Source organism: Pan troglodytes, chromosome 16 (assembly GCF_028858775.2).
Source record: "Pan troglodytes isolate AG18354 chromosome 16, NHGRI_mPanTro3-v2.0_pri, whole genome shotgun sequence".
Taxonomy (NCBI): domain Eukaryota; kingdom Metazoa; phylum Chordata; class Mammalia; order Primates; family Hominidae; genus Pan; species Pan troglodytes.
The window spans coordinates 33,675,230-33,689,513 of record NC_072414.2 but is presented as its reverse complement, the minus strand read 5'-3'; the positions used below and the strand labels follow the sequence as shown (position 1 = coordinate 33,689,513).

The following is a 14,284-nucleotide window of genomic DNA, read 5'->3' as shown; positions in this document are numbered from 1 at the left end:
AAAAAAAAAAAATTTGCCTACTTTAAAAGTTTATATTAATGGAATCAAAGATACATTCTTTTACCTGGCGTTTTTCCCCTTCAACATTATATTTGTAAAATTCATCTATGCTGAAACACACAGTTGTAATTCATTTATTTTCACTGTGGTATGTTATTTCACTGAATATTCATACTACTGTTTATTCTTCTATTGTTATTAGACATTTGGGGTTGTTTTCAGGTTTTAAATACTGTGAGAATCATGTAAATATTCTTATATAATACAGTTCTGCTTGTTACTCTGGAGTCAAACTGCTAGATCAAGGGCTATGAATCTTCAACTTCAGTAGATACTGCCCAACTATTTTCCAAAGTGGTTACACCTATTTATTTCCCCATCAGCAGTGTAGGAGATTTCCCATTGTTCATTGTCTTTATCAATAGTTGGTATTAGTAGAGGCTTGTAATGATAACCATTCTGGCAGGTGTCTAGTAGAATCTCATCATGGATTTAATTTGGATTTCCCCAACTACAAATGAGCTGTTCAACATTCCACTTTATGAAATGCTTCTAAAACTCTTGCTCATTTTTTCTACAGGAGTGTTTATTATTAATTTGTAGACACCTTTATATATTTTGGATATAGGTCCTTAGATATTACAAATATCTGCTTTTATTTATTTTTGAGACAGAGTCTCGTTCTATCTCCCAGGCTGGAGTGCAGTGGCACAATCTCGGCTCACTGCAACCTCCATCTCCCAGGTTCAAGTGATTTTTGTGCCTCAGCCTCCTGAGTAGCTGGGATTAGAGGCACACCCTATCACACCTGGCTAATTTTTGTATTTTTGGTAGAGATGGGGTTTCACCATGTTGGCCAGGCTGGTCTCGAATTCCTGACCACAAGTAATCCACCCACCTCAGCCTCCCATAGTGCTGGAATCACAGGCGTGAGACACCGTGCCCAGCCTCTGAATTTCTTATTTTAAAGTTGTCAAATGGCTTGATCTTTTCCCTAAGAATTGGTTTTCTTCTGTCATGTTTAAGAAATTTTTTCCTAATATGAGATCCTGTATACATTTGCCTGTATTTTCTAAATGCTGTATTGTTTAGTCATTGAAAATTAGGTGTATAACGTACCTACAAATTATTTCCATATATGGTGTGAGAAACGAATAAAGTTTCTATTTTTCCTATATGGATGTACAATAATCCTATCACCATTTGGTGAAAAGATCATTCTTTCTTTATTTCTTTGCCACTTCTGTCAAATCAAGAGTCCATTTATGTTTGAATCTGTTTACAGTATTATTTTATTTTATTTTACTTTATTTTATTTTGAGACAGAGTCTGACTTTGTCGCCCAGTGCAACAGTGCAATCTCGGCTCACTGCAACCTCAGCTTCCCGGGTTCAAGAGATTCTTGTGGCTCAGCCTCCAGAGTAGCTGGGATTACAGGCGCACACCACCATGCCCGGCTAATTTTTTGTATTTTTAGTAGAGACGGGGTTTCGCCATGTTGCACAGGCTGGTTTCGAACTCCTGAGCTCAGGCAATCTGCCCACCTCGGCCTCTCAAAGTGCTAGGATTACAGGTGTAAGCCATCGCGTCTGGCCTTAGTTTTAATTTTTGAGACAACGTCTCACTCTGTCACCCAGGCTGGAGTGCAGTGGCACTATCACGGCTCACTGCAGGCTCAACCTCCTGGCCATACTTTTGCCTCAGCCTACTGCACAGCTGGGACAACAGGCCTGAGCCACCATGCCATCAGCCAAAATTTTTTTTATTTTTAGTAGAGATGGAAGTATTGCTATGTTGCTCAGGCAGGTCTTGAACTCCTGGGCTCAAGCGATCCTCCTGCCTTGGCCCCACAAAGTGCTGGGATGACAAGGCATGAGCCACAGCACCCAGCCTGTAGCCTCTCTATTCTGTTCTACTTGTCTATTCATTTTATGACAAGCCAATATCACCCATATCACGTGGTAATTTTGTAACTCTTGACGTACAATAAAATCCTTCCATTCTGCCACTGTTCTTCAAGATTGACCTGGTTATTTCTAGATTCTTCGCGTTTCCATATAAATTATAAGTTCTGCTTTTCATGTTTCACATAAAAAGCTATCAGAGTTTTGATTAGGACTGAAATAAGATTACAGATGAAAGTGAGAAGCAGCATTTTTCCGAGGTTCACTTGCTAAGTTATTTTATAAATAAAAAATGTTGAATTTTTATCAATTTAACCATATTCATTAATTCATTAATATCATAAATAATCTCATTTAATCTGTTATACAGCAAATTACATAAATATTCATATCTAAATCAAATTTCTACCCCCAATCACTAATATGTATTTTATACATATGGACATATTTACTAATTACAACATATGATGTCACCATAATATAGAACATTAATTTTTTTTTTGAGACAGGGTCTCACTCTGTCACCCAGACTGGAGATGCAGTGGCATAATTTCAGTTCACTGCAACCTCTGCCTCCCAGGCTCAAGTGATCCTCCCACCTCAGCCCCCCAAGTAGCTCGGACTACAGGTGCATACCACCACACCAGGCTAATTTTTTGTATTTTTGGTAGAGACAGGGTTTCGCCATGTTGCCCAGGCTGGTCATGAACTCCTGAGCTCAGATGATTCACTAGTCTCGGCCTCCTGAAGTGCTGGGATTACAGGCATGAGCCACCGCGTGTGGCCAGGTACATTCTTTATCAAAGTTGTTTGGACTATTCTAAGTCCTCTGTTTTTCATAAAAATTTTAGAAACTTGCCAATTTCTATCCCCCAGAAGCCTGTTAGGATTTTGATTGGAATAGCATCAGCAGATCTATAGGCCAATTTGTGAAAAGTATCTTACCAAGAGTGTCTTCTGATAAATGAAAACAATATATTTTTCCATTTATTTAGGCCCCTTAAAATCACTCTCAGCAATATCTTACAGTTTTTAGTATATAGGTTTTAGGCATCTTTTATCAAAGTTATCCTTAAGTGTCTCTTCTCATTGGATGCTATTTTAAATGGTATTTTTTTAATCTCAACTTATCTCAATTTCCAATTGTTCATTGCTTATATGTACAAACATGTTGCATACTGATAATGTATGCTGCAACCTCATTAAACTGACTTACAGTTCTAGTAGCTTATTTTGTAGATTCCCTAGGATTTTCCTACCCATGAATAAAGCCAATTTTTACTTTTTCCTTTCCAATCTGGATACCTCTCTCTTTATCAAGCCCTTACTGCACTGGCTAGGACCTCCTGTACATAACGTTAAACAGAAGTGGTAAAAATGGGCATTCTTCCTCATTCCCAGTCTTTGGGAGAGAACAATAAGTCTTTTATCATTAATATGTCAATTGTAATATTTTTCAAAGATTATTTTATCCAGTTGAGAAAATTCCTTGCTATTCCTAGTGTGCCGAGAATTTTTACCAGAAATGAATTTTGTCAATCTTTCAAAAATATCTCTTAATCAGGTGGAGTGTGAACACACCAGAAATTTGTCATTGCCATCTCAACCAAAACTGGCATCAGCAATGTAAAAATCCCAAAACATCTTATTGATGCTCACTTCGAGAAGCAGTTGCAGAAGCCCAGACACCAGGAAGGTGAGATCTCTGACACAGAAAAAGAGAACTACAAGACTACAGAGCAGTGCAAGATTGATCAGAAAGCTGTGGACTCACAAATTGTACGAAAAATCAAAGCTATTCCTCAGCTCCAGGGCTACCTGCGATCTGTGTTTGCCCTGACGAATGGAATGTATCCTCACAAATTGGTGTTTTAAACTTCTTAAGAACCTAACTAAATAATACTATACATGTATATATATATACACACACACACACACACACACTACATATACACTACATATATCAAGATATCTATCTATATATAGTGAGATAGATATATATCTTGAGATGATAAATGTTGAATTTTTATCAATTTAACCACATTCATTAATATCATAAATGATCTCATTTAATCTGTTATATGGCAAATTACATAAATATTCTTATCTAAATCAAATTTCTATCCTTAATATGTATTTTATACATATGGACGTATTTACTAATTACAACATATGATGTCACCATAATTTAGAACATTAATTTTTTTTTTTTTTTTTTTGAGACAGGGTCTCACTCTGTCACCCAGACTGGTCTTTTTTTAAGTCCACTGTAATGGCAAAGTATACTGATTGATTTTTCAAATGTTAAACATATCCCACACTTCTAGGATACACCCCACTTAGTCATGATGCAGTATTCTTTAAATATACTGTTGGATTTGAGTTGCTAAACTTTTATTTAGAAATTTTACATCTATGTTCATAAGGGTTATCAGTCTACAGTTTTCTTGTAAAGTCTTCTTATGGATTGAATATCAGGGTAATGCTGGTTTCATAAGATGACACCATTTTATGGAAGACCGTATCAAATGGGATTTAGTCTTTAATGTTTTATAGAATTCAACAGTGAAGCAACTCAGACCAGAATTATTATTGCAGGGTTTTCCACTACAAGTTCAATTCTCTAATAAGTATAAGGCAAGCAGTCACCTATTTCTTCTTGAGTGAGTTTTGTAGCTTGTGTCTTTTAAAGAGTTTTTCCATTTCATCTGAGTTGTCCATTTACTGACATAAAGTTGTTCATAATATTGCCATATCATCCTTTCAATGTCTGTACTGAAGTCACCTTTCATTCCTAATAATGGTAATTAGTATGTTCTCTTTATTCCTCAGTCTGGCTACAAGTATCAATTTTATTGATTTTTTTTCTTTATATTTTTAATTTATAGGTATATTAAGTGGGCTAAGAAAACAGAAATGACAAGTTTTATTCTTTCCCTTGGTACTACCCACAACAGCTAGGCACAGTACCTCTGCACAGCCAGCAGTATTTTTTGACAAACCAAAGGATAAGCAGGTGATAAAAGTAAAGGCCACTGGGGTCTACAACAAGGAGGCAGAATTAAAATTTCAGAAATTGTACCTTACAAGGCAGAAAAAGCATGAGGACTTGGCAGTCCCCTACAACTCACTTAGTATCTTTATGACCTTGGAGAACAAGTCACTAAGCACTCAATTAGCTCATTTCTAAAATGGAGAATGAAGCCTCCTTATCATATAAGGTTGAAGGTTTAAATGACAGAACCTTCATAGAGTGCTATGCATAACAATGTCCAATAATGTTACCCATCTTTTTTTCAGCAATGGATTGAACCATTACAAAAAATTTTTTAAGTCTGTTACAATGACAAAACAAAGCATTAAATGCTGAGATTTTATGCATTGAGAAGACTAATTTTTTATATATTAACTATATAATAAAAACACACAAAAAACTGTGCTAAAGAATATAAAAAGAAACAAGTCTTCCATCATACCCAGTGTTGCAGTGACAAGTGACTACTTTTAAACATTTATGTTTATTTTTAGTGGTTACACTCAATCATTCTAAATAAAATGCTTATACCTCAATTTCATAACTTACTTTTTTTTTACCCTCAGTTTCCACCTATCTTTTTGCAAAACATACTAAAGGATTTCAACTTTTCCAGTTTTTATATTTTTTTCTTTGTCCATTTTTGGTATCGGCAACATGTTTACCTCTAAGAACTCTTTCCTGTTTCTACTCCTTTTACATATCAGTTGTTAACAAAAATATCACCCCTCCTTTTTCTTTTTCTTTTTTTTGATACGGAGTCTCGCTTTGTCGCCCAGGCTGGAGTGCAGTGGCACAATCTCGGCTCACTGCAAGCTCTGCTTCCCGGGTTCACACTATTCTCCTGCCTCAGCCTCCGGAGTAGCTGGGACTACAGGTGCCCGCCACCACGCCTGGCTAATTTTTTTTTTTTTTTTTGTATTTTTAGTAGAGACGGGGTTTCACCGTGTTAGCCAGGACAGTCTCGATCTCCTGACCTCGTGATCTGCCCGCCTCAGCCGCCCAAAGCGCTGGGATTACAGGCCTGAGCCACCATGCCCAGCCATCCCTCCTTTTTCATCCTTCCCTAACAGCACAAGAAAACTGATGGCTCCTAGATAGGGAATAGCAAGCTTTGCTTTTTATAATGAACTGTACCAGTAAGAAAACAAAAAATACTTTAATAATTGGCTATCGGAGTTTAATTATAGTCAAGGATAGGGCACAGGATGAAGACAATAATCAAAAAGCAGTAAAGCCTAAGAGGTAAGCACTATTCCTGCTTATGTGGGCTTCCGTATTTTATTTTTGTTGCTTTGAAATGGAAATGCTTGTCTTAAGCATAAGAAGGGAGTAAACTCAGTAAGGAGATATGGGTAGAACTAAACTAATAAATCTACACTATGCTTCATTTTAAACCTTTAAAATCTTATTTACACGAAGATCATTTAGGTATTTAAATACACTATATCTCACTTAAATGCTAAAATAGAAATAAGAATACCCTGGCACTGGTCACAAAACAGGAGAGGCCAGAAAGAGATCCAGGCATTAATATATTTTAATTTATTATATTACAGGTGACATTTTAATTCAGTAGGAAAAGTATATTTCTCAATAAGTGATAGTACAACGGCTAGGCATTTGGGGGAAATATGATTCCCTACTACAAATCCCACATCAAATAAATTCAGCTATATTAACAACTTATTTTTTTAAGTCCAAAAAAGTACTAGAAGAAATATAATTAAATATTTTTATAATCTCAAGGTAGAGAAAGACTTTCTAAACAAGACTTTAAAGACAGAAACCAAGCCCTTTGGGAGGCCGAGGTGGGCCGATCATAAAGTCAGGTGTTCGAGACCAGCCTGGCCAATATGGTGAAACCCCGTCTCTACTAAAAATACAAAAATTAGCCAGGTGTGGTGGTGCATGCCTGTAGTCCCAGCTACTTGGGAGGCTGAGGCAGAAGAATTGCTTGAACCCAAGAGGTGGAGGTTGCAGTGAGCCGAGATCATGCAACTGCACTCCAGCCTGGGCAACAGAGTGAGACTCTGTCTCAAAAAAAGAAAAAAGAAAAAAAAAAAAAAAAGACAGAAACCATAACAAGAAAAGACTGCCAAGTTTAACTATCACTGCTTTTTCACTGGGGGCGGGTGGGCAGTGGGGGAGGGAACCTTGAACAAAACAAAAATGTAAATTACAAAATTATAACCTAGAAAATATAAAGCTTCTGCAAACTAAAGGAAAAAAACACACTCCAATAAAAGTTAGCAAAGAATTCAAAAAGGCAATTTACAGAAAAAAAGTTTATGATAAATGGTCAATAAACCTATCATAGAAGAAATACAAATCTAAAACAAAATATCAATTTCTGCCTATCCATATGACAGTTTTAAAAGTTGTAAAATATTCAGTGTTAGAACAGAAAACTAATTGGGTACAGTGGCTCATGCCTATTATAATCCTAGCACTTTGGGAGGCTGAGGCAGGAAGATTGCCTGAGCTCAGGAGTTCAAGACCAGCCTACGCAACATGGTGAAACCCCGTCTCTACTAAAATATAAAAAAATTAGCTGGGCACCTATAATCCCAGCTACTCAGGAGGCTGGGGCAGGAAAATCATTTGAACCCAGGAGGTGGAGGTTGCAGTGAGCTGAGACCATGCCACTGCACTCCAGCCTGGGCAACAGAGCAAGAGAACAGAAAACTGGCACCATCCAGTATCTGACTACTGGCATACGTCTGAAGTTGGCACAAGTCTAGTGACATCTACAAATGTTTAACATGTACACACTGTCACAGCAATTCCACTTTTAATAGCCTATCCTGAACATGGATGTTCATCACCGTACAGCTTATAATAAAGAAAACCCAAAAAGGCTACCTATCCAACCAAAGGGATTATAACAACATGAAGCCATTAAAACTAACATTATAAAATTAGATCTACAATTGTTGATGTGGAAAGCAGAACATGACCTTATGATGGAACATACACTGAAATATTAATCATCATCTCTGATTGAAATGAGCACAGAGCAACAGGAAGTATAAACATAAATTGCCAAGAAAAGGAGTATTAATCCCCTGATAAACTAAGAAACCTGTTTCAATTATACGGTAAAATCATTTCAATACATTTGAACAAAATACAAAGATATAACAGAAACGAAAAAATCAATAATGAAATAATATGTAACTTGGGTCTACATCTACATCATATTTTATCCTCTCCCACCAAAAAAAACCACAATTTTCAACACAGTACATGATGTTCAGCTTTACCACAACCCTACTTTGTCCCCAAATCTCCAACCATGACCAGAGGGTCTTTTTGCAAACTTCTCCTTTTAGAAAATATGATGCATTACATGGATCATCTATAGTCTTTCCAAGGAACGTACGTGTGTCTACCTGTGTGTGTGTGCACATGCGCACAATCCAGAAAATGGAAGAAACTCAAAGATCAAGGGCATTCTAGAAAACCAAGTAACAGTATGATTTAAATTTAGCACAAAAAAGCAATTCTCAGAGAACAATTCAACTTAAAAAAGGTGTGTGTTTGTGTGCATCTCAGATAGCCAGTCAGAAAGAGCATGTAAGGATAATAAGAAGTCTCAAAGCTCTTATTGGATAATTGATCGGGATTAAGGTAGGTTGTATTATTCTAAAATAACCATACTTTTCCAAAAACTGATATGGCACAGTTTTAACTCTCAATTAATACTCACTGTATTCTAGCTTCTTTCTCTTCTTTTTCTCTTTCAATTGTTCCTCCTCCTCCCTGATTCCTTCTTCCTCCTCCCTTGCCTCCTCTCCCAGAGTATCATAAAATACTGGATCTCGATGAGCAGCCTTCCTCTGAAAATGCTTAGTTTTGGATCCTCCTTTAACAAGTACAACTTTTCTTTTCAAACAAGTACAACCAAACATGCAGTCTGGTCGGCGGCAGTGAGCAGGTTGGCGCTTCTCCAAAGCTAGACTGGAACATACACAACCCAGTCGACAGAAGTCATTGTTGCAGGGAGGGGCTCGTTTCCTTATGATTGTGTGGATAGGTTTAGTTTTGAGGGATGCCTAAAGTCAAAGGAGAAAATTGTAATTCCACTAAACCATCCCCCTACACCACCACCAACTTATGGTCATATACTGGACTGCATTACTCTCTGATTTTAAGTACTAACAGCACAGGACTAATGCAGATTCAAAGGACAGAACATGAATCTAACCAGGGCTCTAAACAATCTGCCATTCTAATGCTTAGTACAGACAATTATAGGCAAAACTATCAAGGATGGATTTATTTTCAATATAAATTATACGTTATGTTCTAAGGCAAAGATTAACAAAGGTTGAGACCCATGGGCCAAATCCAGCCTGTGTCATAAAGTTTCACTGGAACGCAGCCAGGCTAATGCATACACATACCGTCTGAAGAACTACAACAGCAGAGTTCAGTAACTGCTATAGAGAGTGTGTATGGTCTGCAAAGCCTTAAATATTTACTATTTGGCCCTTTACAGAAAAAGTTTGCTGGTCCCTATTGTAGGGTAATTAATAAAAAAAGAATAGGACAATACATAAATAAAAGTCTTTATGAAGGATTAATAATGAATAAAATAATCTGCATTTAGTTCCAACATCTGATGATCTTCAGTTCCAGAATTCAGTCATAGAATTACAAAATGGAAAGTAAAAAAAGTAATGATGAAGGCCAGGCGCAGTGGCTCATGCTTGTAATCCTAGCACTTTGGGAGGCCGAGGCAGGCAGATAGCTTGAGCCCAGGAGTTTGAGACCAGCCTGGATAACATGGCAAAACCCCGTTTGTATTTTTAATATAATACAAAAAATTAGCCAGGCGTGGTAGTGCACACCTACAGGCCCCAGCTACTCAGGAGGCTAAGGTGGGAGGACCACAGTGAGCTGTGATCACGCCACTAAACTCCAGCCTGGGCAACAAGAGTGAGACATTGTCTCAAAAACAAATAAATAAATAAATAAATGTGCTGTGGCATCATTTCACATGCACCAGAGGCTGCTAAGATAGGTACATCATCAATAGATCAAAAATTCCTTCCTGCATCCCTTGCCATAAGACTTCTAAAATATAAAAATAAAAATAAATAAGTGAAAAATTATTAATACAAAATTTCACAAAAGATAAAGGTTTCTCTCCAGAGGTTTTTAATTTTCAATTTCCTGGGATTTAGTATCTTTTAAAAGCATAATTTTCAGGCCGGGCGTGGTGACTCATGCCTGTAATCCCAGCATTTTGGGAGGTGAGACAGGTGGATCACCTAAGGTCAGGAGCTCGAGACCAGTCTAACTAACATGGCGAAAACGTGTCTCTACTAAAAATACAAAAATTAGCCAGGTGCAGTGGCATGTGCCTATAGTCCCAGCTACTCGAAAGGCTGAGGCAGGAGAATAGCTTGAACCCAGGAGGCGGAGGCTGCAGTGAGCTGAGATCCTGCCACTGCACTCCAGCCTGGGCAACAGAGCGAGACTCCATCTCAAAAAATAAAAAATAAAAGCACAATTTTCAAAGTTGTTTTAACAAGATCAGCCAATGTACTTGCCCATATGTTGGAAAATGAAATCAGAGATTTTGAGAATGGTCAGTTGCCTTTATACAGGAGAGAGAGGTTATTCAAAAGTGCAATTGTACTCTCTCTCTCTGATGGCAGGAGAAATCTACACCTGAGTATCTAGTTGGTAAAGAACAAATGGGGAAGACATAGCCTGAGTTCCCATGAAGGTTCTAAATGCTAAAAACTAGCTGATCACCCTGCCAAAAAGTACCATTCCCATTTCCCCTCACTAACCTCGCTCTTTCTAGCCAAGCACTAATATACCTCCAGAAAACAGCAGCTACTTACTTGAGCTGTAAGTAGAGTTGTTAAGGATACATCTGCTCGCTCTTCTGTGATGTATGTCCTTGGTTTTCCTTCCCAAAGTGCACAGTCTTCCAGGTCCATTAGCTTCACCTGAGATTTAGACAAGCCTGGAGGGCGACTTCCCTGTTGCTGTTGCTGTTGCTGCTGCTGCTGCTGTGCCTGCCGCAAACTAATCTGCTTTGGAAATATATTTTCATCCAAAGTTGGCACAACAAAGTTATTTGCCTGATTTTCTGAGATGATGCCTGAAGAATTCTTGGTAACCTTATCTCCTAGAATCATATGAGAGTATTTCTGCTTTGGTGAAACAGGGTATGGTAAAATGGATTTATAAGCTGATTTAGTTCGGCCACTGAAAGTTGCCTGTCTGTTTTGAGACTTTGCCTTTCGAGAGACAGGGGGTACAGAATGAGGTTTCAAAGAATAAGAGGTAGAAGGGGAAATAGTAGATTGCTTCTTTAGTACACTATCAAGTGTTCGTACATAGCTGGTACTCTTAGTGGGAAGCTGGTACACCACAGGAGATGTGGGAGCATTAGAAGAAAAACCCATGCTTGTTTCCATCAGCTTGCCTTCATTTTCCAAGTATTCATCTAGCTTATCACTACAGAAAGCAGAACGATTTTTCAGTGAACTTTCTGAATTTCCACCTAGAAATAAGAAAACACAAAATGCTTAAAGAAATCTAGGACAGATTTATGAATCTCCATAAAAACACTAAAAATGGCCAAGAATATTGAGCTACAAGATAGTGAATCTTCTAAACTATCCCTTAGCTGGGCACAGTGACTCCCACCTGTAATCCCAGTACTTTGACAGGAAGAAGCAAAACGATCGCTACAGGCTAGGAGTTCAAGACCAGCCTAAGTAACATAACAAGGACCCTGTCTCTAAAAACATAAATAAATTTTTTAAAATAAATACATTAATAAACAAACTATCCCTCCTCAGAAAGAAAAAATAAATAAAACCAAGTGAAGAGAATGAGTCTCAGATATTAATGACATTAAAATCCATTCTCTAGTCTTGGGCACTAAAAACATTAAAATCCATTCTCTAAAATTATGTCTTACTCTAAAACTATCACATTATATTATTTATTGAGGCACTAATTCTTACAAAGTGCTAACAATGTATTTAACCTAAGAATCTTCAATCTTTGACAATCTTTGACTTGATTAAAGAGACCAAAGATAAGTAAAAACGTAACAGGGAGCCTGTGCACAGGGGCTCACTCCTGCAATCCCAGCGCTTTGGGAGGCTGAGGCAGGCAGATCACCTGAGGTCGGGAGTTCGAGACCAGCCTGACCAACATGGAGAAAACCCGTCTCTACTAAAAATACAAAATTAGCTGAGCATGGTGGCACATGCCTGCAATCCCCAGATACTCAGGAGGCTGAAGCAGGAGAATTGCTTGAACCCAAGACGGGGAGGTTGCGGTGAGCCGAGATCACGCCATTGCACTCCAGCTGGGCAACAAGACCAAAACTCCATCTCAAAAAAAAAGAAAAGAAAAAAAAAACACATAACAGGGAAAAAAAAAAAAAAGAAATTAAAGCAGGCCTCAACAGAATGCCAAAAGATTATTTATGAGAGTGAGACTGAGCACGGGGGTTCATGCCTGTAATCCTGGCACTTAGTGAGGCCAAGGCAGGCGGATTTCTTGAGCTCAGGAGTTCAAGACCAGGCTGGGCAACATCACAAACCCCAGCTCTACAAAAACTTAGCCAGGCATGGTGGCGCACACCTGTGGTCACAGCTATTCTGGAGGCTGAGCAGGGAGAATCACTTGAGCCCAGGAGGTCAAGGCTGCAGTGAGCTGAGATTGGACCACTGCACTCCAACCTGGGCAATGGAGCAAGACCCCGTCTTTAAAAAGCGAGGGAGAAAGACTGGAATGCCTGGAGTGTGATACAAAACATTAGAGAAGAAGGAAGACCACAAGAAGAGGGGTGTAAAATTTAGTTGGGTTTTTGTTTGTTTGTTTGAGACAGGGTCTCGCTCTGTCACTCCGGCTGGAGTGCAGTGGTGTGATCTTGGCTCACTGCAGTCTCAACCTCCCTGGGCTCAAGTGATCCTCCCACCTCAGCCCCGCAAGTAGCTCGGACTACAGGAATGCACCACCACATCTGGCTGTTTTTGCATTTTTTTGTAGAGAGGGGTTTTCACCATGTTGCCCAGGCTGGTCTTGAATTCCTGAGCTCAGGCAATCCGCTTGCTTCGGCCTCCCAAAGTGCTGGGAGATTACAGGCATGAGCCACCACGCCCAACCACAAAATTCAGTTTTTAAGAAACAAAAAAATTAAGTACAGAGACATGAATTACATTGTTATAAATACTGTGAAAAGATTAAAAGGTGAGAAAAGTATTTTGGAAAACTGGCATATTTATCTGGTTAAATTGCAAACGAATGCAGTGAACAAGGAAAAGCAATAAGAACGGAGACCAAGAGGGGATACAGTCAAAATGCTTGGATTAGTTTAGTTTGAAGTATAAGACTATAGGAAATCACTATACAACTCTGAAGTATACAGTTCTAAACTAATGCTTGAGAATGTTTTTTGTAACTGCAGAAACAGAAATAACAGAAATGCTGTTAAAAAGGCTGCAGCAATTATTTAAGCCTGACTGAACCTCAGGGTTGTGACTACAGGAAAATGGGTAGCAGACAGAAAACAGCAAGACAAGTATTTTCAGTTCATTTTAAACCATGGAAGGCTTGGGCGCGGCAGCTCACGCCTGTAATCCCAGCACTTTGGGAGGCCGAGGTGGACGGATCACCTGAGGTCAGGAGTTCCAGACCAGCCTGGCCAACATGGTGAAGCCCTGTATCTACTAAAATTACAAAAAATTAGCCAGCCGTGGTGGCACATGCCTGTAGTCCCAGCTGTTTGGGAGGCTGAGGCAGGAGAATCTCTTGAACCTGGGAGGTGGAGGTTGCAGTGAGTCAAGATCACACCATCGCACTCCAGCCTGGGCAACAAGAGCAAAACTCAGTCTCAACAACAACAACAAAAAACCCATGGCGAGAAGGAATGAAGAAAAACAACCAAGACTTACTTTTAACAAAAGGTTTCTGGCTACATGTTTCAGAACATTTAAAAATTTTTAAAAAACTAATTACCTTCATTCCTAGATGCAGAAGCACTATGAAATTTTCCCCTCCATCCCTTGATCTTAGTGAAATCATTGGTTTTCCCTGTCCTAGAAACAAAGGGAAATCCCGCATCTATAAAAGAAAAAGTCAAACAGATGACCAAAATTCTAGCAGGCCAATATTATGGACCTAATTAATTAATAAAACTTTAATTTGGTAAGTGTATAAATCACTTATCAAAACTATAACAACAGACAAAAGATCTATCTTAGACTAATGTTAAATGTCACCAATAAAGGTAGCTTTTTACTTACGTTACAAATAACGTAAACTTCAAGAAAAATAGTGTTTGACTTTACAAATGTTACAT

At 38.4% G+C, this 14,284-nt stretch overlaps 1 protein-coding gene across 36 annotated transcripts in view; it reads right to left on the bottom strand.

The window, feature by feature from the left end:
* Nucleotides 1-14,284, bottom strand: part of MGA (MAX dimerization protein MGA) — a 148,740-nt gene that overhangs the window by 47,495 nt on the left and 86,961 nt on the right. For 33 of the 36 annotated variants that reach the window (XR_010151619.1, XR_010151614.1, XR_010151615.1 and 30 more), the window contains 3 exons: nt 13,942-14,046; nt 10,800-11,467; nt 8,651-8,996 (listed from right to left, as the gene is read on the bottom strand). Coding sequence is in view for 26 of the 36 variants with exons in the window: in XM_054667392.2 (XP_054523367.1) it covers nt 8,651-8,996; nt 10,800-11,467; nt 13,942-14,046 (1,119 nt within the window). In the remaining 10 variants the exon portion in view is untranslated. The remainder of the gene's footprint in view (nt 1-8,650; nt 8,997-10,799; nt 11,468-13,941; nt 14,047-14,284) is intronic. The other 3 variants (XM_063794769.1, XM_054667395.2, XM_063794774.1) reach the window with 1 other exon arrangement.